Below are 24,626 nucleotides of genomic sequence, written 5' to 3'. Positions count from 1 at the left end.
GCCCCCGCTCCCCCATCCCCTCACCACTTTCTTCCATTCTAGGGAGAGGAGGGAGCTGTTCAGGCAGCGAAGGGGAGCCCCCGTGTGTCTAGAAGGCCTCTCCCCACCCCCACCCCGTGTGAGCTTGTACTCCTTGGCATCCTTGCCTGGGTTGGGTGTTGGGGAGCTCAAATTGCAGCTACAAACTGGCTGCCAGCCAGGGGCCGTCTATTTAAAAGCGCCGGCTCAACCGGAGCCCGTAGTCTCTTTGGAAACTTCTGCCGAGGGAAAAAGAGCTAGGAAAGAGCTGCAAAGCGGTGTGGGTTTTTCCTTTTTTTTTTTTCCCCTCCTCTTTACTACCCTCTCCTCCGTTTGCACCTTTCTTCGGGCTTCACGCAGAACCTGCGAATTTCGAAAAGGTGCTAGCAGAGTGGGAGAAAAGAGGTGTTAGGGGGTTTGATGTGTTTTTTCTTTTTTTTTTTTTAATTTCTTGATTTCCACATTTTTCCCCCGCCTTCGCGGCTGCAGCCGCCGCCTCTTACCTGTTCCGCAGCAGCCGCGCGCCGCTGGCAGCTGAGGGTTAGAAAGGAGCAGGGTGTACTTTGAGATCTTAAACAAAAATTCTGAAGAAGAAATCTATTTTTCTCCCGCAACCCGCCCCCCCCCCTCCTCCCACCAACTGCCTCTCCTCCACAGCCTCCGAGCTCTTTTTTCCGGTGGTTGTTTGGGGGTGAACCATTTTTGGCTCCCCCGCCGCAATTCTGACCAGGTCAGACTCGTAGGGAGGGGGATTTGTTTCTCCAGCCTCCGATTCCTCTGCGTGCACCTGGCGCTGCTCCCTTTCCCCCTACCTGTTGCAAGTCTGTAATCTTTGCAATTCAGACTTGCTTGCAGGCACTCCAGCCCTCCATCGCTCCCTACATTTTGCAATTGTCCGGGGGAGGGCACCTGCTCTACCTGCCAGAAATTTTTTTCAAAAAAGAACAACATTGCTCCGCGCGCCCTCCTGGCCCCTTTCTCCCTGCACTCTCGCGCTCCTGCCCCGCCCCAGGTAAAGGGGGAGACTCGGAGAAGATGGTGCTCACCGCGGTCCTCCTGCTTCTGGCCGCCTGTGCGGGACCGGCCCAGGGTCTGGGCTCCTTCGTGCACTGCGAGCCCTGCGACGAGAAAGCCCTCTCCATGTGCCCCCCCAGCCCCCTGGGCTGCGAGCTGGTCAAGGAGCCGGGCTGCGGCTGTTGCATGACCTGCGCCCTGGCCGAGGGGCAGTCGTGCGGCGTCTACACTGAGCGCTGCGCCCAGGGGCTGCGTTGCCTCCCCCGGCAGGACGAGGAGAAGCCGCTGCACGCCCTGCTGCACGGCCGCGGGGTTTGCCTGAACGAAAAGAGCTACCGCGAGCAAGCCAAGATCGGTGAGCGCGCTCCGTGTGCCAGGCAGCTACACGGCGCACGGGCGGGGGGGTGGGGGGGGGGGCACGGGACAGGCTGGCCCCGCGCGCTTTGCCCAGCAAGTGGCTTAGAGCCGGGGTGCTGGCCGGGAGGAGGGCGGGGAGGGTCCCTGCACTTCGGAATCGTAGCCCCAGCCGATCCTGCTACCCCAGGGGTCGGTCTTAGCCGAGCCTCTCCGGGTTTTCGCTCCTTCTCCTCGTCCCTACCCCCACCTTCTTCACCCCACCCCTCCCCCCTCGACTAAACGGTGACTCTGAGCTCCTATTTCTTCTCTAGATGCAAATCCTCAGGTACTCAATCTCCAGTCCGAAAGTGTGCATCTTACGTGATCAGTTCCCTCTCCACCACCCCCAATATGTTGTAGGTTTTGTTTGTTTGTTTCTGAACTTGAAAAAAAATGCCTTTTGTTAAAATATTGCTTCAACTGAGGACCTGGAGAGAGAGGCGTTACCGGTTTTCGGTGCTAATTCTACCTTTGTCCCTCCCAGCCCCCTACCCCCCTACCAGTCCCTCCTTGACGTTTCTATTCTCCTACCCCGCCCCCCCAACACACGGGCGCACACGCACACTCACGTGCACACATAACACACGCACGCACGCACCCTTGGTAGCTCTTGCCTTTGGGGCGGGGGCTTTGATGCCCCTCCCACGTGCACACTCATTGCTCTTGACTTGATATGATTGACTGGTCGTATGTAAAACATACTGAAATGCAAAATATCTCTTTTACCTCCCAGGAAAGGAAAGGTGACTTTGGGCAAGCTCAGAGGCGGCGGGGAGGTGGAGTAAGTCGGCGGTGGGGGGAGTGAAGGAAAGGAATAGGAAAGGTGGGCTTGATGTTCCAGGGCTGGGTGTTCCTGAATCGAACTCCTTTCCCCTGCTCCTATTCAGATTTTACCTAGGAAGAAAGGTAGATAAAGGGCTGGGAAACAAGAAGAGATGAGAAATTCAGACACTGCAGCTTCCCCGCCAGTGCTAATCCCCCACCCTGTCGCGTCGCCCCTCGAGCTCTCAAACAAGATCACAAGTGGGTGTGGTGTAAATGGAAGAGGGGCCCTGGAAACGCAGAATGCAAAATCAAGGGGGCGGAGACGGAAAAGCCACGCACCAGGCGCCTCCCCTCCACCTCCAAGTAGCCCCGCCCCCGGGTTGCCCCGCCCCCAAATTCTCAGTGCTGGGGTTTAAAAGGTTGACAGAGCTGCTTGTTCAATTGAAACAGTTCGGCTTCCTCTTGGAAAGTTACTTGATTTTAATTTTTTTTTTTTAAGTTTAATGAACTATAACAAAAGTCTGGGTTCTGAGCATTGGTCTTCCCCCAAAGGAGTTAAGACTTGGCTAAATCGTGTTTATTCTGCACGGTATTTTCTTACTGGAACAATGCCCTTCCCTCCTATCTCCATCCATTACGAGCACCCCAACATGAGTTGTCTTAACTGCAAACTACAGACACTCTCATGTAGGAAAGGAGTGCGTCTGCGGTTGAGAAGAGAGGTACGAGAGCTTTCCTGGGCTCGACGTGGATTCCCGCAAATCCTGCAGGTTTTGTCTGTCCAGCTTTGCAAGAAGTAGCGTTTCTCCAGTTTACGGCCAGCAGAAAAGGGAGAGAGGGCAATGTGCAGGCCCCGGAGGCCCCCGAGGACGGTTGGTGAAGTTATTTTTATTAAGAGCCAATTTTCAAAGGCGGTCCCGCCCCCACCCCCCCGACCTTCATCTTGTGAGATGTGGTGTGGAAAAGCTTAGCACGGGCACCGAGGGGGGAAAAGGCATGAATCGATTTCCTGGCTTGGGAGAGAGAGCTCTGGGTAAGAATCCGGTCACAGCGAAAGTATGCAAGGTATCGCTTGGCCGCATTCTGGCCCCACTTTTATTTGCCCAGCCGTGTGGTTGGTGTGATGTGGTTGGTGTGGAGGGTGAGCGCGCGCAATTGCTGGGAGAGCAAACTGGCGCATCCAACTTTCCTGTTCAATCCCAACCCCTCCCCCCACTCCAACACACACACAAGGGCTTTTGTCCCAAGCAAGATGAGATGCCCTTTAGACTTCTCTGCAGCCCCTTCCTCAGCCCCCACCTTCAAAGTGCCTTGAAGCACGGAGGGGCCTCCCTCCTCCCCCCACCCCATCCCAACCCCTCTGAAAGACTCCACCTCGCCTAAAGCAGGTGCCTGATCCTCTCTGGTTGCTGGATGGCTGCCCTTGACCGGTAGCTGGAACTGATGCCTTCCCCCTGGACAGATGAGATGGGAGTGGGCCCTCCTGGCTGGAGTCGTTCAGTTTGGGTGGGTCTCCCAAAAGTTGGAGATGGTGCAACGACAGTACTTAAAGAGAGGAAAACGAACAGAGAAGAGGGAGGAGAGTGTCGGCTCCTTTGGCCAAAATTGCTGCCCCCACCCCTCCAGCGACATCCCACCGCCACGCCTCTCTACCAATATCGAGCAGTGTGAGCTGGAATTTGCCCCTTCCGATGTAGATGTAGAGATAGACATAGATGATATATGTATATATACACATATAACCAAAAATATGTGTATAGAGAGATAGATGTAGGGCTTTTCAATAACAACAAAGCGCATTTCTAGAATCATAAATGGGGAGCAAAGGAGAGAGAGATGGCTAGCCGCCAAAGCTTGTGGGAGGAAGAGAGCAGGGCCGGCGGGGACTGGTGTTTTGCTAGGCTCGTTGCTGAGCAACGGGAGAGGGAGTCCGCCTGCAAGCCGGGTCCTGGGAGCGCTCTGGGCCCTGCATTTTATTTTGGCCAGTTCAGGGGCAGAGATAGATATAGAAACAGAGGGCGGTGTGTATGAGGGCTGGAGCTATTTATTGGACCAAGCTCAATAAATACGGGTGAGCTGGGTCGAGTCCGGGGAAGGACCGAGCGTTGCTCTGGCATTCTTTGGAGAAGGAGCCTTGTGGCTTTACTGGCCCGCATACTTTACCCGGGTCTGGAAGATCTCTCTTGTGCTTGTGAGACATGAAGTTTGGGATACAGGGAGAAGTGGGTGCTGGGTTTCAGTTCTGTCATTGAGAAATAAGAGAGAGGGGAAGAGCAGAAAATATGCTTCTCGGAAAGAAAGAAAAATTACCTAAATAAAATTGCATTCAGCCTTTGCTTCTTTGAGGGGTTTGGCCCTCCATCACCCTGGCTTCCATTCCCAGCCTAGTCCAAATGCCCTGTTGAAATCAAGTTCCAGGGTTAGGTTTATTGGCCAAATTTGTGTCTGGATTGAACAAGATCATGGAAAACTGAAGGAGCCAGATTCCTTTCCCACCCATATCCCCTGCCTTTGAAACAAGTCTTTGAGAGGCTGGCTGTGCCCTGAGCCAACCAAAATGGGAACTGGGAAGACAAGAAGAGGGTGCTTTTAACTTGACTTTTCTTGCCTCCCCCCTCCTCTCCCTTCCTCCTCTTTCTGCTGTGTCAGCTCAGACTGGAAGAGCAAACACAGTTGGCCACAGTGAGAGTTCATTTTTTTTCCATTTCTCTTTTTCTCCCCCCTACTTTCTTATCCCTCCCTCCCATCCCACCCCCTTCTCCATCCCACCCCCTTCTCTATCCCACCCCCTTCTCCATCCCCCAACTCCAAGACAACCCCAGGGGGCTTGGCTTTTCAATCAGAGCAGCTGTGCTAGTCCTGGGGCTCAGGGTTGGATTTGAGCAGGCAGGTGGGCTTGCAGCTGCAGAGGGAGGACCGGGCTGACCTAGGAGCCAGGGGTCACCAGAAGGTTACAACAAAGAGCATGGGAGCAGGAATCCCCACAAAAACCTCGGTCGCCTTAAGGCGGGGAAGGCGGGAGGAGCTAGCAGGAAAGGAAGGTGATTTTTGTCTAAAGCTTTTACTTTGTACTTGAGCGATGTATTTAAAACTCTGGGTTATTTAATGTATGGAAAACAAAGTTTTGGAGAAGGGACCACCACACTCCAGGCCCACTGCCTGCAGAAACTGGAAGAACATCGTAAACAGATCAGGTATGAGGTCCCACCGGAAGCGTAAGTGAAAAGCAGAGAATGGCTGCCATGACATGGATGCTATCTGATGGGGTTTTGTTTGCATGTCTTACTATGGTAGGTCCAGAAGTTACCATCCCCAGAGACCATCCTTCAATTGTAACCTGGAAACATGTTTTCCAAAACAGTAAGATTTATTACATATCTGCAAAAATAAATAAGCAAATAAACAAACAAAAACAGTTCTAAGCTTCCACTCCCCTCTCCCTCTATCCACAGAATTCCCCATTCTTGTTTCCACCTCCAATTCTTTCCATGGTTTCTGTTATGGTGTCTTTTTCTTCTTTTTCAATATAAATCCAAAGAAGTGACTGGGAATCTTTATCAGAGGTGAAGTAGCCCTTCCTGCCTGGCCACTCAGCTTAGCTAGGTTTGAGTGTCTCTCCAGGAATTGTCTGGGTATTGGCCAAAGAATGCTACAGCTGGAAGGGACCTGCCATGATCGCAGCATCTTGGCAGTCAGGCCCTCATTTTACAGATAAGGACGCTGAAGCCCAAAGCACAAGTCACGAGCCTAGAATTAGGTACAGGGTTAGAGGCAGAGCCAGGGCTAGAATTCAGTCTTAGAATCTTGTTGAGCCTAGTCCTCCTAGTCCTAGTTCTGCTCTCCCTGGCTTTCTGCCTTAAGTCCCTGAGGCTCTGGCCTGGGCCTGGTCTAACCTGCAATGAGGCCTTTGGCAAATATTACCCAATGCTGTCATCTCAGCAGAAGGGGCAGAGGGGGCATGATATGAAGATGAAATAAGAGCTCAGAACTGGAAGTGCTCCGTTTGAGGAGAAGCAAAGTAGCCCCAAGGTGGAGAAAGCAGTACCCCTTTACTTTCAGTCTTGTTCTGTTCCATCCCTTTTTCTGCATGGTCTTACAGGCAAGGCTGGCTTAGCCAAGTGATTTGGTGCGGGATGGGGGTGGGGGGGGCGGGGCGGGGCAAGGAGGGTGGAAAGGGGTTTGTTCAGCCCAGACTTCAGGCCCCATGTGCCAAACCTCATTTTCTGAATGACAGGAAGCTGTCCTGATGTGGGCAGGCAGGCAGGCCCTCAGTGCCCCTTGGCTGAGCAGCAATCCACAGTCTCTAAGGAGCCCTCGGCATAGAAGTGGCCGGCTTCCCATGGTAACCAGCCTCCTCCAGCATGAGCTTCCACAGAGTGGAGCAGCAGGGTGTTGAGATCCGAGCTGGGGTGGGGTGAGGTGGGATGAGGGAGTGATTGGGGGATTTTCACATCGTTAACAAAGAGAGAAAACCACATGCCACAAAAGTTGATAAGAAAGAGAGAGAGGATTGCCAGGTTTTTTAACACAGTCAGAGCCCTTTTCGAAGGAGAGGAGAGGTCCAGATTATAGCTGGAAGCCTCCAGTTGACCTGAGGAGTTGTTGAGCGCCATCCTCACACACCTTGGAGGCTGTGGCAGCTGCTCCCTTGGGGGATTCCCAAGAAGGAGACAGATAAAACAAAACCCTCTTCCCAATGGGTTAGACCACCAAGGAAGTCCTGGAAGGGGTTCTAAAATAAATGTGCATGCTCAGTCGTGTTGGACTCTGTGACCCCATGGACAGAGTAGCCTGGCGGGCTACAGTCCACGGGATTTCCCAGGCAAGAATACTGGAGTGGTTTCGCATTTCCTTCTCCAGGGGATCTTCCCGACCCAGAGATCGAACCCGAATCTCCTGCATCAGCAGGCGGATGTTTTTACCACTGACCCACCTGAAGCCCTTTAAAATAAATAGGTAATCTCATTTTTTTTTTCCCTCCTTGGTGGGATCTTCCAGGACCAGGGACCAAACTTGTGTCTCCTGCATTGGCAGGCAGACTCTTTACCACTGAGGCACCAGGGAAGCCCCAGGTTATCTCATTTTTGATCCCCATCCTAAACCATCAGAGACCAGCCCTTCTCTTGCCAAATCCTGAAGCAAGATCCAAATTGAATTTGCTCTCAGAATCCAGCCCCATGTGACCTATTCTGACTTGCAGTGATGTTCTGTGTGGGTCCTCGTCATCCTGAACTGTGTAGATTGTACCAGTAAAGCTGTACTGAGCATGCTCCCCAGTCTCCCTGTCCCTCAGGGAAGATGCCTCTCATTCCAGACCCTTCAGAGCAGCACTGTCCAACTGAAGTACAATATAAGCCACATACAAATGTCATTTCAAGCTTTCTAACAGCCACATTTTTAAAACAGATAAAAAGAAATAGATGAAATTTAATTGTATATCTTTTCAATATATCCACAATAATATGCATATAGATTCAAAATAAGCCATTCTAATGAGCTATTTTAATAAGCCATTCTAATGAACCACCTGACGCAAAGAACTGATTCATTTGAAAAAACCCTGATGCTGGGAAAGATTGAAGGCAGGAGGAGAAGGGGACGACAGAGGATGAGATGGTTGGGACTCAACAGACATGAGTTTGAGTAAACTCTGGGAGTTGGTGATGGACAGGGAGGCCTGGCACGCTGCAGTCCATGGGGTCACAAAGAGTCAGACACAACTGAGTGACTAAACTGAACCGAACTGAATGAGCTATTTTACATTCTGTCTTTCATATTGTCTTTGAAATCTGAGGTGTATTTTACATTTAGAGCACATCACAGTTCAAACACTGAATTTTCATTGGGAAGAGTTGATCTGTATTTTTAAGTTTCATAAGATTTATAGTTGAAAAAGTAGATTCATATATCTGAGTTGTCCCAAACATATTCACAACTTTTCCAATAACCAAAGGTATTGGTTGTCTAATTTAAATTAATTTAAATAAAATAAATCTTAAAATTCAGTCCCACTGGCCACATAAGTGAAGTGAAGTGAAGTGTTAGTCATTCAGTCGTGTCTCACTCTTTTTGAGCCCATGGACTGGAGCCTGCCAGGCTCCTCTACCCATGGAATTCTCCAGGCAAGCATGCTGGAGTGGGTGGCCATTCCCTTCTCCAGGGGATCTCCCCCACCCAAGGGTCAAACATGGGTCTCCCACATTGCAGGCAGATTCTTTACTGTCTGAGCTACCAGGCAAGCCCTAGTGTCAAAAATCACATTGGCTAGTGGGTACCTAACCAGACAGGGCAAAGGCCACCAGCAAGCCCCTCCCACAGCTGTGAAGGGAACCTGTCTCCACTCTCTGCTCCTACTCCAAAGAGTCAAAAAGGAAAAGAGTCTGAGCTTCAATTGCCAAAAAGGACATTGTTTGACTCCTAGCAAGTCTCTCTTAGGAGGACCTGGCCTGGGGTCGGGGCAGGGCGGTGCGATCGTCGACGAGAGTCCAAACAATCTGCTCCCTGCCACCCCCTTCTGGTCATGCAGGGCTTTCCCGGGAATTTGGCTAAGTTGTGCTGTTCTGAATGGGCCGTGATGAGTCACCAGTGGGAGTGTGGCCAGGTCGGAGAAATGGCCCCTCACTTCCTCCCTCTCATTATCTCCCCTTACCCATTGAAAGGCTGCTCCCCACCTCACTCCTCCATTACTTCTGGTTTGGGGTGTGCATTGTTGTTGTTCAGTCGCTAAGTCGTCTCTGACTCTTTGTGACCCCAGGGACTACAGCATGCCAGGCTTCCCAGAGGGTGTGTATAGGGAACAGATACAAGCATTTTTACTGAGCATGCTCCACCTTCCCCAAGTCTAGAGACCTGGTGAGAGATACTCATGCTGGGTGTTGTGCATAAGTATGTATTTCTCATGTGTAAATTTATCACCAGCTGCTGCCCAGGGATCAAGAAAGGTATACCAGAGTCACGGCCCTGCATCCTAGTTCGTCCTCAGGGAGAAAAAGTGAGGAGGATCCTTTCTTTTACCTAGAGGATGTGTGAGTGGGACCCCATTCTCTCATTCTAGGGAAGGGTCACCAACCTGACACTTGCCACATCTGCACTGTGAAAGGCGGTAGGTCAGCTTTTCTCTCTCCATCTCTAGGGAAGGAGACCTGGTGCCTTAATGCAGCATGAAGGAATGAGGTTACACAAGGGACGAACTTCCAGGCAGTGTTCTCTAAGTGGAAACTGCTTCTCAGAAGCACTTGGGTAAAGTTCCTCTCACCTGGGGCTGGCAACCTAGCCTCCCCGGGGACAAGGGTAGAGCCATTGCTTCCCAGCAGACCTTTCTGCAGTCCAAGGCGCCTGAGACCTTGTGATCTACAAGCAGACACCTGTCAGCCAGTATCACAGCAACCAGATTTTTAGTTGATGATGGAAACAGGGGAGGTGGGAGGCAACCGAGTCCTTACAACGGCAGAGACCTGTACTGAGAGCTCACTAGCATGTAACAACTCATGGAATCCTCATTACCCTATGAAGAGGGGGCTGTTGTCATCCTCCCCGTAAGTCAGATGAGAAGACTAAGGCAAGGAGAGGGGAGGAAGCAACTAAGAGAGGGCAAAATACACCTGCACCAGAATTTAGTGAAGCACTGTTAGCAGCCCCATCTTCCACTCAAGAAGGGAGACTGACAGTCAAGGGCTGGTAGTCCAACTCCTGATTCTGTTTATCTGCTTTGCTGTAGGTGTCTTTATTTCTCTGCTCAGGATAGAGATGTTGGTTTTCCTGACCTGAAATGGAGAGGGGGCTGTAAAGGAGCTAAGAGGGATAAGCCTATTGCTCTCAAGGTCCAGTCACTGATTCTCTGAATCTGCTCCCCACCTTTGCCATGTACCCCAAGTCAGCAAGACTCCCTCCGCATGTCTATTTGCAGCTCCTCCCTACCTGCAACTGGTTCCTTTGGATGACAGTTGTATGGATTTCTTTTCCTCTTGCAAAGTCCATGCTCCTTCCCTTTTTAGCCCATAATTCAGGTGAAGAAAGAGCCCAGAATATGCATGTCTGTTACTGACCACAAAGGAAAACAATTTTCCAGGGAAGACTGGGGCAAGGTAGGCACTGGTCAGGGATGTCATGGGCAAGGCTGGGCATGGTGCAGCTCCCCTAGAAGGCTTCACAGCCCTCGCTACGGTCCCTGTCCCTTTTTTTTATGCAGAGACACACAATGTAATTCAGTCTCTTGGCATCTGCAGCTGGGAAATGGTCAGACTTCAGGAGGCTGAGACATGTCTCACATTTTTTTCAACAGTGAGCAGTTGATCCATCATTTTCCCAGAAGCCTCATGTTGTAGCAAAGAGCAGAAGGCTGCAGGTTGGCTAGGAAACAGGGCAAAGTGGGGAGGAAGCACAGAGCATCCAGCCATTCCCAGGCTCGGATCAGGGCCCTCCAACGAGCTGTCCAGTGGAATTTTCTACAGTGAAGGAAGTGTTCTCAATCATCGCTGTCCAACACGGAAGCCACCAGCCACATGTGGCTATCGAGCACTTGAAATGTGCCTCAAGCAACTGAGAAGCTGAATTTGTAATCTGATTTAATATTTATTCTTTTCAATAGACACATGTGGCTGCTGGTTATCATATTCAACAGCACAGTCTTAAACCAAAGAAGCCCAGTAAATGTAGGGGACCCTACTTCTTCCCACTCCTGAGGCCCACCTCTCTGCCCTTGTTCCCTCTGTAGTAAATTCCTGTGTTTAAAGGCAGGTCTGTGGGTGACATGACCCCCCAGGGCATCCACTTAGCTGCAACATGCCGCAGCTAGCCTTGCAGAACTGCCGCTAGACCTGCACTTTGTCCCATGAGCCTATTCACGCATCTCTCCATTTCAAGATTCTTTACTGAAAACTATGTGCTGGAGAGGTTAAGATAAATGACAAAGTTCTGCCCTTAAGACATTGACTGTCTGAATTCCACAGAGGGAGCTAGAATGAGAGCCGGTAGAAACCCAGCTCCCCTTTTCATTCCTGGCAGAGAAATTCTGGGCGAATCCCTCTTGCCTTCTGGCAAGAAAAAGAGACTCTTCCTCTCCCAGGTCCAGGTGGCCTGGCAAAGCCCTACATCCTTCCTGCACTGCGAGTTCCATGTACGCCGCAGCTTCTTCAATTTCTGTAAGCAAAGTCGCAATATCTGACCCATCCGTTTTTCTCTAGTTTTGACTATTAAGTCAAGATAGCGTGGGAAACAACCACCAGGCTGGGCCCAGGCTGTTAATGGTGCCAGGGTAGGACTAAGAGCCCCAGGGTAGAAAGTTCGATTGTAGTTTCAATCATAGCAGCGAGTCTCCATGGTGGGCTTGGGGAGGGAAGATGCATTGGCACTTGTGCTGTGAGGAGTAGTGCCCCCCTAAATGGGGATGCGTCTGAGTCTGCAGCAGCTGGGCCTGCACCCAGACACCCTCAACATTCACTGGGGAAATTCTCTGGTGGTCCAGTGGTTAGGATTCAGCATTTTTACTGCCAGGGCCTGGGTTCAATCCCTGATCGGGGAACCAAGATTCCACAAGTTGCACAGCTAAAAAAAAAAAATAAAGTTCACTGGGACACGAGGATGACACAGTCCTCAAGCAGCTTTTCATGTTGCCAAGGGTGGTGCCTCAGTGGATGTTGTTGTATCAGTATGAATGGGCAGCATCTTAGGAATGAAGCAGAAACTGAGTTGGCTGCCCTAACACAGCAGGGCTGGGACCATCAGAAAGCCAGCTGGCAAGACTAGGGGCAGAACAGAGCAGAGAATCGGAACTCAGCCTAAAGATAACTATCAGGACGCTGTGAGAGCCCTTGCTTTCTTAAGACACTGAATTAAAGGGTCCTGCCTCCACAGCTTCCCAGAGAAGGGGACAACAGTGAACGCTCGCTGCAGAATCCTTTCAAAAGGACAGCTAGAGATAGGAAAGGAGGTCCTAGATCTGCTTCCCTTCTTTACCTCATCATTATGCTTGCGCTGTTGACTAAGGAAACAGCCGGGGTTTACACACTGATGGCCTTGTCCCCTCCCCACCATCCCTGGCCTCCCGTAGGTCCTTCCCAGTCTATGCACGTCCATCTTCCTGACTCTAAATGCATGCTGAGAGGGGAAGGCTGAGGTGGTGGTCAGAGAAGTAAGAGAAGGAGACCACAAGAAGTTCCAGATTTTAAAACTGCTTAGGGTTCCTACAAGGAAGCCTGTTCTGCAGCCATCAGTCTCCTCCGCCACCTACTGGCCATATGCAGGTACTGACCTGCCAGTCGACTGAGTTCCAGAACCTACGGCATTGTTAAGTACCTGAGAGACTGCTGTTCAGGTGCAGCACAACTTCACCAGGAAGTCCTAAATCCTTTTTGCAACCCTGACCCATTTTCTTTTAATGAAGCAGCTCAGGAGCTGCCAGTCTACTTGTGCCTTCTTGAGTTATCTAAAATTTAAACCTTTCCAAAATTGCAAGCCTATTTATGACTCGGCCACAAAGCAGCTGAGTAGGACTAGCTGGCTCTGGCATCCCAGCTCCAGTCTTACTTTCCAGCCCTTTAATATTCCAGGCTCCTGCCCTGGCTCCGATCCAACTTTCCGCTGTCTTTCTGGAACCTACAGGTGACCACAAGACCCTGATTAGTATCTGATACTTGACTCTCCCGCTGCCTAAGTAATAGGTCCCATGGGGTTAAGTGGCACCAAAACCTGGGAGGCACATCAAAACTTTAAGCCTGCCCTTCAGAAGCAGCCAAAGAGACTGCAAACTGGGGAGGGAACCCTGCCTTGGTGAAGCCAGGGAAAGGACAGAGGGTTTGCAAACGTATCTGGAGTTCCTTGGAGAATGGCAACAACCCGCTCCAGTATTCTTGCCTGGAGAAGCCCCATGGACAGAAGAGCCTGGTGAGCCACAGTCCATGGGATCAAAAAGAGTCAGACATGACTGAGCGACTAACACAGAGAAGGTACAAGAATCTACATTTTGTTCCCCGGTATTGTCCTTGCTTAGTCTCAAGGCTAACACCTTCACAGGAAAGACTGAGAGAGGTCTCAGTAAACTGCCCTAAAGTTTCTTGAACCACTGTGAACAGCCCATCCTCCTCCCAGGAAAGGTGACTCCAGGTTCAGGGCAGCCCACAGCACTTCTTGAAGATCCTAAAATATGAAGAGTCTTGAGAAGAGCTGCTGATGGTGGGGTGGGGGGTGGGGGGCATTAGCCAATGTACTTGCACGACCACCAAAGCCAGAGCCAGAAACTCCATAAGGGAAGGTGCAACGGCATCTGGAGGATGACACCCTCTGACCAAAGGGAGACAACAGGTGGCCAGAGGACAATGAGTGGCACCCTGCCCCCAGATGTCTTTAAGAACTAGAAAGAGCGCCACTGGGATGGAAGCATGTACTTGTGGCCCCAGGGGAAAGCTCACCCTTCTTCCACGCACTGGTCAGCACCCGGCTTGTTGGCCCTACTTCCCCTCCCTTCATCTGGTTACAATCTTGACTGGGAAGAGGTGGCCATGCACCCCAGCAATGCTCCCAACCTTTCATTGGCAACCACCTCTTGCCGTCTCCCCTACCGCACCACTCAGGTGACAGTCAGGATGCTTGGTGATGTCCAGGGAGACTGAATGATGTGTCAGGTCACTCAGCAAGATGGGGCCAGGCCATGGTCAGCTTTTCCTCTCCTCACCTACTTCTTCCAGATCGGAGCCTCAGGTTTGGGCCTGAGTTACTAGATAACAAAGCCCTAATCTTTCACTTTGTACGGAGTCCCCCAAATCAGCTTGTTGCACCCTGCCTCCTACCCCCATCGCAGCTCATCCCACTACCAAGAAAAGCTGGTTTATGCCACAACCTCACTCTGTCAGCTAATCCCCAGAGGGCTACATTCTACGGACCCAGTGCATCACCATGTTAGTTCATCATCCCAGTGGGTTTTGATAAAGTAGAGGCAGAGCCCAGGGCAGGACATGGTGGGAGGAGGGAGTGAAAGGCCAGAAGGGGACAGAGATCCTGGTGCTGGGCTCTCTTCGGGGAGAGCCTGCCCACTCTTTTGCCGTGTGTCTCCTCCCACCTTCTTCTCCAGAAACTACTTCTCTGCTTCTCCTGTGGATAAATACCCAGATCAGCCAACCACCCAGAACACTGCACACCTCTAGAGGCTTCTTTAGGGCGGGGAGCTTCCCTAAAGGGGCATAAATGCTGGACATCCATTTGATTAAATCTGACAAACCCTGAGCCTAGAGACAAACGGGTGCTCGGGTGCTTTCTGCCACCTGCCATCCTGACCAGGTGAGGCCGGGTCTCCAAATGCCTCCCTCAAAACACACCTGGAACTTTCCCTGGGCTGAGAACTCCTGCCCTGGGGATAGCAACTGTCTTCTCACCAAACTGCTCTCTCTCCACACCTCTTCTCGCCTCCTGGGGAGCCCAGTGAGAGGAGGATTTCCCTTCATCCCTGGTGGCTCAAATGGTAAAGAACGTGCCTACAATGCAGGAGACTGGGGTTCCATCCCTGGGTCAGGAAGATCCCCTGGAGAAAGGAATGGCTGCCCACTCCAGTATCCTTGCCTGGAGAATCCCATGGACAGAGGCGCCTGGTGGGCTACAGTCCATGGGGTCACAAAGAGTAACTAACACTTTCACTTTCCAGGGCCACCCCAAAGCCCAATTTTCTTTTTCCAGAATTGAGAAAGAAAAGAAAGCAGGGAAGACAGGGCTCCCTGCCCCCGCCCATCCTGCCCTGCACCTGCTCTGGCCCTGGGCATCCTGGCCATGCCCTGCCCACCTAGGAAGAGCAATCCAGGTCTGGTTGGGGTCAGGGAGCTGAGAGGAGGGACCCAGGGGAGGGTGCCTGTGAGAGGAGAATTTCATGGAAATCTGTGGACCAAGAAAAAGCCAAAGGCTGGGGGGGTGAGGGGTGGAATTAAAAGATCAACAAATAAATGAACAAAGTCCTAGTTCTTTAAAGGTCATAAGTCAGCTAAGTATAGACTGTCACCAAGTCACTGCTATATATAACCACTCCAGCCCCAGCCAGCTGTCTGCCGCTCTTGGCTGGGAGCTGTTATGTCCCAGGTCACAGAGCGCAGGGCCAGCTCTGAGCAGGGAGCAAGGCCTCAGGCTTCCATGCCCCTACCCCCACCCGTCTGCACTGATCCCCGCCGGATCCCACATTTCTGGCTCTCCGGGGTCCCTTCCTCCTGTTCCTCCTATGATTTCCTCCCCGCACCCTGCAAGTCCAGACACCCCAGGGCCCTCCCGCCCTTGGTTCCCCAAATGCAGATGTATCTCCACTCCAGCTGTTCCAAAAGCAGGCAGATCTCACTAGAGGATGGACTTGGCCTCTTGTCCATGCCCTGGCAACCCCTTTTCCTCTGACAGCCTCGACCTCCAGATGGTGTTCTTACACCTCAGCCCCACCTCCAGCCACTTCCCCATCTATTTAGCCAGCTCCCCACCCCCCACCACCACCACCAGACAGGGCCTTCCCTGGTGGCTCAGGTGGTAAACAACCTGCCCACAATGCAAGACACTTGGGTTCAATCCCTAGGTTGGAAAGATCCCCTGGAGAAAGGAATGGCTAACACACTCCAGTATTCTTGTCTGGAGAATTCCACGAACAGAAAAACCTGGCAGGTTACAATCCCTGGGGTCACAAAGAGTCGAAAGGACTGAGCGACTAACCTCCATTTCTACTTCCCAGCAAACAAGTCTCTTCCCTGCCCCCAGACTTCCCTCTTCCTCCTGTGTCACTTCCCTCCTTGTATCAGCTTGACTTTCCCAGCATTCTCCTACTCCAGGAAGTCACCCTTACCTTGCTGTACTGGACTTCCCACCACTCACAGGCGTGTTGGCTCGTATCCTGATTCTCATTCCTCTTTCCATAGTTTGGGCAGCCCCGTGGGGGTGCAGAGAGCCTGTCTCCTCGCTCCAAAGTTTGGAGCTCTGGGATCCACACGGTTGGCTCTCAGCTGGCAGACGCTAATCCTCCACCCGCTTCTCCCCACAGAGAGAGACTCCCGTGAGCACGAGGAGCCCACCACCTCCGAGATGGCAGAGGAGACCTACTCGCCCAAGATTTTCCGGCCCAAGCACACCCGCATCTCCGAGCTGAAGGCCGAGGCTGTGAAGAAGGACCGCAGAAAGAAGCTGACCCAGTCCAAGTTCGTGGGAGGAGCTGAGAACACCGCCCATCCCCGGGTCATCTCGGCGCCCGAGATGAGACAGGAATCTGAGCAGGTGAGGCTCAAGGACCCTCCCTCCATCTTCCTCTATATCCGCACCCTCAGTCTCTGCCACCTGCAGCTTTTAACCTGGCCCCCAGCTATCTAAATGAGCATGTGTAGTAGCACTTTATACACCCAGGGGTCATGGCAGGGGAGGCAGAGGAAGACCTTGGGTAGCACCTAATCTCGACAAAAGGTGGTGACTTTCCGTGCAGACCCTTGACCCACACACCTCGGCCACTGCATTCTGCACGTCTAGGTGACTCCCTGGGGTCTGGCCACGCCTCTCACGCCTACGATCCGCACACAGGGGCCCTGCCGCAGGCACATGGAGGCGTCCCTGCAGGAGCTCAAAGCCAGCCCGCGCATGGTGCCCCGCGCCGTGTACCTGCCCAACTGTGACCGCAAAGGGTTCTACAAGAGAAAGCAGGTACGTGAAGCTCCTTCTCTACAAGAGAAAGCAGGTCCATCCAGTGCCCCCAGCTCCACTTACTGAAGAGACTGTACACCTGTACAGCACTGTAGATCAACTTGACTCCAGTAAAACTTGGGGAAAAAAAAAAAGAAAGAAAGCCGCATGCCCCATCCCATATCCCATGTTCAGGGCATGCACGCTAAATCACTTTGGTCGTGTCCCACTCTGTGCAACCCTGTGGACCCCATGCCTGCCAGGGCCCTCAGACCATGGGATTCTCCAGGCAAGAATACTGGAGTGGGTTGCCACACCCTCCTCCATGATGGAACCTGAGTCTCTTATGTTTCCTGCATTGCAGGTGTGTTCTTTACCACTGACGCCACCAAATCTCCACCTCTAAATGCCTGGATTTCTGTACTGTCCCAAAACACCAGTACCCTTTCTTCCCACAATCATGACTGACCCCATTCCCGCCTACACTGTAATCTACTCATGTTTTAATGATTCACCATAGGTACATGAGTTCATCTAAAAGGAAACTTTCTATCACTGTGTCACAGCCCATGTTGTCTGTGTTATTTTCTGATACACTTCCACAAATATATGGGGCTTCCCAGGTGGTGCTAGTGGCAAAGAACCCACCTGCCAATACAGGAGACGCAAGAGACATGGGTTGGATCCCCAGGTCAGGAAGATCCCCTGGAGGAGAGTATGGCAACCCACTACAGTATTCTTGCCTGGAGAATCCCATGGACAGAGAAGCCTGACGGGCTACAGTCCATGGGGTCACAAAGAGTCAGATATGACTGAAGCGACCTAGCATGGACACACGCATGACTAAAATATGTTTTTACCATGTACCTCGTGAAATAATTTCGTGACCCATTCACAGCCAGGCTACCCTTTGTTAACCAGTCATCTAAGCTTGTTAAGGAGTACACATTAGGGCATCAGCAGCACACGGATTGCTGGGTCCCACCCCAGAGTTTCTGATCAGTAGGTCTGGGATGGACTCTGAGAACTTGGGTTTTCAATAAGTTCCCCCCTGGGTGACTCAGATGCTCCATAAAGTCACCCTGCATCTAAGTTCCCTTAGATGGTGGTGTAAGGGGTAAGGAATCCACCTGCCACTGAAGGAGACATAAGTTCAATCCCTGGGTCAGAAAGATCCCCTAAAGAAAGAAATGGCATCCCACTCCAGTATTCTTGCCTGGGAAATCCCATGGACAGTGCAGCTTTATGGGCTATAGTCCATGGGGTCACAAAGAGTCAGACACGACTTAGTGACTAAACAACAACAACATCTAAGTTAGGAATCAAGAGCCAGGCAACTTTGGGTGGATCCTTGGGTGTCCTGCTTACTAGCTGTGTCCTCTTACCCCAGTCAGTTAATGTCTCTGGCTCTAGTTCCTCGTGTAAAATGGAGAATAATTGTATCTATTGTTCTCACATGATTATGAGGAATAATGAACTCATCTTTGTAAAGCACTTAGAACAGTATCTACAGTATAGTTAAGTGTTAAGTGGTGTCTTGTATATGGTACAGCTATAGAAGTGATGCCTTTTATTATTATTACTATTATTTAATGGGCTTCCCTCATAACTCAGTAAAGAAAGTGAAAGTGAAAATCACTCAGTCATGTCTGACTCTTTGCAACCCCAGGAACTATAAGTCTATGGAATTCTCCAGGCCAGAATACTGGAGTGGGTAGCCTTTTCCTTCTCCAGGGGATCTTCCTAACCCAGGGATTAAACCCAGGTCTCCCACATTGCAGGTGGATTCTTTACCAGCTGAGCTCCAAGGGTAACCAGATATGTCGGTAAAGAATCTGCCTGCATTGCAGGAGACCTGGGTTTGATTTCTAGGTCAGGAAGGTCCCCTGGAGAAGATAATGGCAACCCACTCTAATATTCTTGCCTGGAGAATTCCATGGACAGAGGAACAAGAGTCAGACACAACTTAGTGACTCAACCACCACCACGTTATTTAAGAATTTAATTTATTATCACTATCATGATCATGATCATGATCAGGTTATGTCGCTCTCTGGAGAATACCAAGTTGGAGAAATAAACCAACTTGTTTTGGGTGACACAAGACAAAGTCGCAAGAGCTAGCCAAGGACAGACTGCCTAAACGAGCACCTTTCCCCGGGTTGTCCCATGCAATGCAGACACCAGAACCCCAAGGGTTGGGTGTTGATGTTGTTCAGTCGCTAAGTCATCACACCATGGACTGCAGCACGCTAGGCTCCCTGTCCTTAACCATCTCCCAGAGTCTGCTCAAGTTCATGTCCATTGAGTCAGTGATACAGTGCCCTCAACTCTTTGGGGATGAGAGTCTGTCTTGGGGCAGGGAAGGCAAAGGGTCAGGGAGGAGCAGAGCCTCAGGGTACAGCCATGCTCACGGCCTGTCCCTCTCCCCACCCCAGTGCAAACCTTCCCGTGGCCGCAAGCGTGGCATCTGCTGGTGCGTGGACAAGTACGGGATGAAGCTGCCGGGCATGGAGTACGTGGACGGGGACTTTCAGTGCCACACCTTCGACAGCAGCAATGTTGAGTGACGCATCCCCTCCCCGTCTTTCCCTCACCCCATCCCACCCCCAGCCCCGACTCCAGCCAGCGCCTCCCTCCACCCCAGGACGCCACTCATTTCATCTCATGTAAGGGAAAAAAAAAATACATATATCTATCTATTTGAGGAAACTGAGGACCTCGGAATCTCTGGCAAGGTCGCAAGTTTGAAAATGGCAACAACAGAGATGTGAAAAGCTAAGGAGACCCCCCCCCCTTTTAAAAAAAGGTTTTCTTTTTGAGGCAAGTTGAATGAACAAGGAGAGCAAGAGAGGAAGAACAAGAGAAAGAGAAGGGAGGAAAGCAGACGTGTGTAAGAGAGGGCAGGATGAGTAGTCACGAGGAGGAGAAACAGAGCTTGGGCCAGAAGCATCCATCTTTACGTCCAGCCCTGGCCCGAGTGGGGAAGCCATCTGGGCAGGAGCAGGTGTGGCCTTTGATGCCACACTTGGAATTTGCCCAGCTCGGATGGGTCACAGGGGGAGAGAGAAACAGACAGCAGGTGTCAGTGCCTCTCCTGGATCAATCTCCTCCTGCAGCCAGCAGCTCGCACGGCTCAAACCCTGTCCTTGCTCTCTTCCCACCTCGGTGCTGTGTTCTCTCTCCCTCCAATTTACAAAGACAAAGATGCATTCCATCCTTCTCAACACAAGGCAGATTCATAACTGAGTGATACTAGATGGTAGGTGTTCCTAAAGCAGATCCATGAATATGAAGTATGTGTGTATATTTCACTCCCCATGCAGACTCTGAGAAATCAATCCACACTCCGATAGTGGGAAGACATGTGCTTCCAGGGTGGCTAAAACTCAGCGCCGAATGAAGCCTGTGGTTTCAGCCCTTCATTGCATCCAATTCACAGCTAGTGCAGCCTTCGTGGGGGAGGATAGGCTGAAAAAAAAGTGGGCTTGTATTTATCTACAAGGCTCCATATAGTCATATATAGGCATATAAGTCTATTTTCTTTCTTTTTTTTTTTTTACCCCTTTCTTCCTTCCTTTCTGTCAAAGGTTTGCATTAACTTTTCCAAGTAGTTCCTCTGGGGGCATTGAAGAGCGTCCTTATTCTGGGGAAACCAAGAAAACCCATGTTCTTCTAACACAACCCATAAAACCAGTTTTGCCTGCATCCCATGAGCAGCAGCAAACTCAGCCCTCTGTGGGACACTGTGTTGGTTTTTTTTGTTTTTTGTTTTTTTTTTCATAATTTCCCACGTGCACATGTGTTCATGTACCACCAAGCCAGGTTGGTGAGCACACCCAACAGTGCACCCACCAAGCTCCCAGGACGTCACATTCACCTTTAGACCCTTGGGAAGTTACTGTCTCTGGACCCTACACCCAGAGAACCCAATCAGTCCAAGCTCAACCCCCTGGTCCTGCCCAGCATTTTCATTTCATCTGGACAGACCCTGCATTTGGAAAGCCTCCCTCAGCCTTCATGCTGGCAGAGCAGGAGAAAGACTGAAATGAGAGATGGCAAAGAGGGAGATGGAGGTGAAAAGTATAAATACGGGGAAACAATAAAAGTGATTGTTCAGGCCAGAGTAGATGGAGAGAAGGGCAGACAGCTGGAGAGACAGAGGGCTGACTGCCCCATCCTAGCTTTGGAGCAAAGCAAAAAGAAGAGGGGACAAAGCCAAGAGACACTTCCCTGGGTCCCCACCTGATAAGCCCTCTGGGATTTAAGAAGGAGAGAGGTTTAAGAAGAAGAAAAGGAAACAGGTTGTAAGAAAGAAATGAGTTTAACCTAGCCCTGTGAGCCAGAAAGGTGAGGAACTTTCCAGAGAAGGACAGGAACAAGGATAAGCAGAGGCCGTGGTTTGCAAGGGACAAGTCTATGAACTCACCTGCCCGCCTTCACCCTGCAGTAAGGGACAGAGGCTGGAGAGGCTTTCAAGCTCTTGGTCTTACCCTGGCCTGTTGCAGCTTCCTTCCTGGGGTGGGAAATGGCAGAAAGGCGCAGGACAAGCAGTGAATGGATGCTTTGGGGCAGCCAAGATTCTGAACCAAGAAAACTCCCATCGTCCACTGACTCCCCCCACCCCTGCAGTAAATGGGCAGCCCTGATGGAGAACTCTGGCCAGGAGACGGGGCTTGGACACAGCAAAGGAGACCCTCTCTCGCTGTGAACGCAGCTCACTCCACTCTTCCCCAACGACATGACACCGTGGAGACTACTCCAGTATCGAACTTGGGGACAGTGAAGAGGGGCAGCTAAGGAGCAGAAACGCTTCAGCTGATGGCAAGCCTGCAGCCCTGGGATTCGGTAGGGGAGTGTCCCCTGCTCCCCCGGAGTGGACGGTCGGCTGGACTGGGAGAGGCATCGATCTCCACTGGACAGGGGCCTGATGGGGATGGCAGTGAGGACTTCCTTGACGTGCTGTTGTCCACGTGGCCCCTCCCTGCACCACTGTCCCCAAACCCACGACCCACACTTCAACGTCTTAGGCCAGTATCGTCAGCCTTTCCCACTTCACTCTTCTCTCCGCCCATCCTTTCTCTGGATCTTCAGCAGTCGTCTAAACTGGGATTGCCATGTGGATACTGGGGTGCCATTCCCCCTAAGAAAAGACTGAGCCAGGAATTTGCAGACCCCACCCCACCACCTCCCCCCAAGGCCTGGACCCAGTTCCTGGTTCCTGAGAGGGGGCTGTCTTTTCCTCCCGCTGTTTACTGGACTTTGAAGGGGCCTCAGCTCCTTCCATGGGCTCTTTGCAGTCAGCCACAAGGTTGGGGGTTAGGGCCTGCTTTAACGCAACCCCTGTCTTCAGATCTCCAGAGCTCACGCTGACAACCCCAAATCTATGAGTCTCTCTCTACTGCTTGCAGAGGGTGCGGGGAGACTCTGGTCCTCTGGCCACTCCCTAGAGGATGCTGGACCTTCAGGCAGAGCCCAGGGGGGGAGTCCAGGGGGAGGGAATCATTGAGGAAAGTGAGGCCTCTCTGGGCAGGATGGTGAGCAGGCAGGTGTGGCAAGCTGCCCACTGTGAAGTTCCAAGCAGGGACCTTCTTGACCCCAGGCTGCCTGTTGGCCACTGTCTGCTCACCCAGAGGCCTCAGGCTCCAGGTTTTCTGTGGCCTCAAATCTAAACATTGGCCCACAGCGCCAACAGGAGGTCTCTTCCCATCTCCCTTTGACTCAGGCCTCACTCTAGCAGAGGAGACCGTCTCCACCACTGCAGCCAGGTGAATGAGGGGGTCCCAGCCAGGACTGAACCCCCGCCCCGCCTCAACCCGGGGAAAGCAGGCGGTCTGGGACATAAGAGACTTGGAAGTTTCTCAGACAGCCAGGCCTGGAGAGACAGGCCTGGAGACATTCAGCCCCAACTCGGAGAATGACGGGAGGCCCTGCGTGGTCCCAACTCCTGTCTCCTCACCATTTTCCCATCACCACCTCTGTGGTCTCCATGGTAACCCAGTGGGGCCAACCTCCCCTGGGGAAGTGGGCCTGGACCACCACTCTCCCACTGCCCAGTTCGTCAGCAGCTGCAGGGCTACCATGTGGCCACCAAGCCCCCCCTCCATGTGGGGCAGTGCCCCACCTCCATCTGCTCAGCCCCTACAAGGGCTCCAGCTCAGATGGGAATTGCAGAGAGGAGTGGGCCAAGGAAAAGCAACGCCCTGGTATTGGAGAAGACACAGTTGGCTTTCTAGATTGAGGAGGCTGTATTTTGAGAGGTGGTTGTATGGGTGTTGTACTGTCTTTGTTTTTAAAACCACTAAAGTGCAAGACTTATTTTGCACTTTTCTCTACTTTTTTTTTTCTCGTAGGTTCTTGGTGTCTTTTTTTAAGCATCCTTTCTTGGTTCCCTAATGGAGTATATAGTTTAGCCATTTTCACAGACTCTGGCCTCCTCTCTTTAACTTTTTTTGGATGGAGGAAAGAGGAGGTGGGGGGCAGCCACTCTGCACCCATTCACCCCACCTCTCTGGTCCCCGGCCACCAGCCCGAGTCCCGGACCGTCCACCACCACCACCAATCACACAGTAGCCCACACGGATAGACAGTTGTCAGACAAGATTCCTTCAGATTCCGAGTTGCCTACCGGTTTGTTTGTTTGTTTTTAGACAGCAATAATCACAGCACATATTACTGTAGTTCTTTATAGTTTGACATACATACATACCATAGTGCTATTCTCTCCTCTTTTTTTGTTTTTGACTTTCCTGTTTTTAAATAAATGCTCATAATCTTTACTGGTGAAAAGGATGAAAAAAAATTAACCAGCAAACAAAACTTGTTTGTGGAAAGAAAAAAAAAAAAAAAAAACGAAAAAGCGGGGGGAAAACAATTGCTGAATGTGGACAAGCTCACCTCCTGTTTAGTGTTTTGTACCTAAGGAAATAAAACAAAACGAAAAACCCCTGAGGATCTCACGTTTTATTAAAAGAAGTGAAGATTGCTGTATACTATTTATTCAACTTATAATTTATGTTACTCCTCGATCTTTGTCTTTTATCATGACAAAGCATTTATTTAATAAAGTTATGCATTCAGTTAGCCTGCCTCAGCTTCCTCCTCGGGCCCAGGGAAGGTAGGCGAAGGGAGAGAGGACAAGGAGAAAAAGAAAGGACCAGTGGAGGCAGGATGCGGGCCTGCACCCTCCAGAGGCGCCCCTGGCCCTCCCTCCCACCTGGCACTCTGGTGCCCCCTTCTCTAGCTCTTTAAAACCTTTGCGGTGAGTACACACAGCACTTAAGAGGGCCAGTGGTCCTGCGGGGTCAGCTGCTGGTACCACTAAGGCTATTACCATTATTACCCCTTAAGCTTAGCTCCTGCTGCTAAAGAAAGTCATCTTATTATTTATTTATTGGCTTCGCTGGGTGTTTGCTACATCGCAAAGGCTTTCTCAAGGTTTCTTTAGTGGCGGCACATGGGTTTAGTTGCCTCTGGCATATGGGATCTTAGTTTCCGGACCAGGGATCAAACCCCAGACCCCTGCATTGAAAGATAGATTTTTAACCACTGGACCGCCAGGGAAGTCCCTAAAGAAAAGTGATCTTAATTGACTCTTAAGCAAGGGATGGGTCTCTTCTCCTCAGGTAGGACTTTAAGGAAAGCATTGCTAGAATGGTCCTCGCAAGATATTAACACCTGGGAACCTCTGGTCGAGGTGAATCCTACCTCCTGCTTCTGCCCAGCTCCCGGCCGCCATTTCCACCCAGTGAAGAGGAATGTTATGAAATGGCTAACCCTCCATCGACATAAAGTGCACACTTTCTACCGTCCACCCT

General features: G+C 51.3%; 1 protein-coding gene across 2 annotated transcripts; it reads left to right on the top strand.

Moving 5' to 3' along the window:
• Positions 1 to 256: 256 nt before the first annotated feature.
• Positions 257 to 23,906, top strand: IGFBP5 (insulin like growth factor binding protein 5). Of its 2 annotated transcripts, none has more exons than XM_055573423.1 (4): positions 257 to 1,387; positions 16,184 to 16,413; positions 16,711 to 16,830; positions 19,248 to 23,906. In XM_055573423.1, exons 1-4 carry the CDS (start codon positions 1,054 to 1,056, stop codon positions 19,377 to 19,379), a joined length of 816 nt encoding a protein of 271 aa, XP_055429398.1. In that variant the 5' UTR covers positions 257 to 1,053; the 3' UTR covers positions 19,380 to 23,906. The 2 variants fall into 2 exon arrangements, with proteins under 2 accessions (XP_055429398.1, XP_055429397.1); XM_055573422.1 differs by having other exon boundaries at positions 16,660 to 16,830.
• The last annotated feature ends 720 nt before the right edge of the window (positions 23,907 to 24,626 follow it).

The sequence above is a fragment of the Bubalus kerabau genome, chromosome 3, assembly GCF_029407905.1.
Source record: "Bubalus kerabau isolate K-KA32 ecotype Philippines breed swamp buffalo chromosome 3, PCC_UOA_SB_1v2, whole genome shotgun sequence".
Taxonomy (NCBI): Eukaryota; Metazoa; Chordata; class Mammalia; order Artiodactyla; family Bovidae; genus Bubalus; species Bubalus kerabau.
This window is presented reverse-complemented; position numbering and strand designations above follow the sequence as displayed.

Bases quoted from the DNA above. Each gene is read 5' to 3' on its own strand.
- IGFBP5 (XM_055573422.1), top strand. From the start codon at position 1,054: ATGGTGCTCACCGCGGTCCTCCTGCTTCTGGCCGCCTGTGCGGGACCG. The intron at 16,414-16,659 runs GTGAGGCTCAAG...CTGCACGTCTAG, and splicing joins TGAGACAGGAATCTGAGCAG to GTGACTCCCTGGGGTCTGGC. The intron at 16,831-19,247 runs GTACGTGAAGCT...TCCCCACCCCAG, and splicing joins GGTTCTACAAGAGAAAGCAG to TGCAAACCTTCCCGTGGCCG.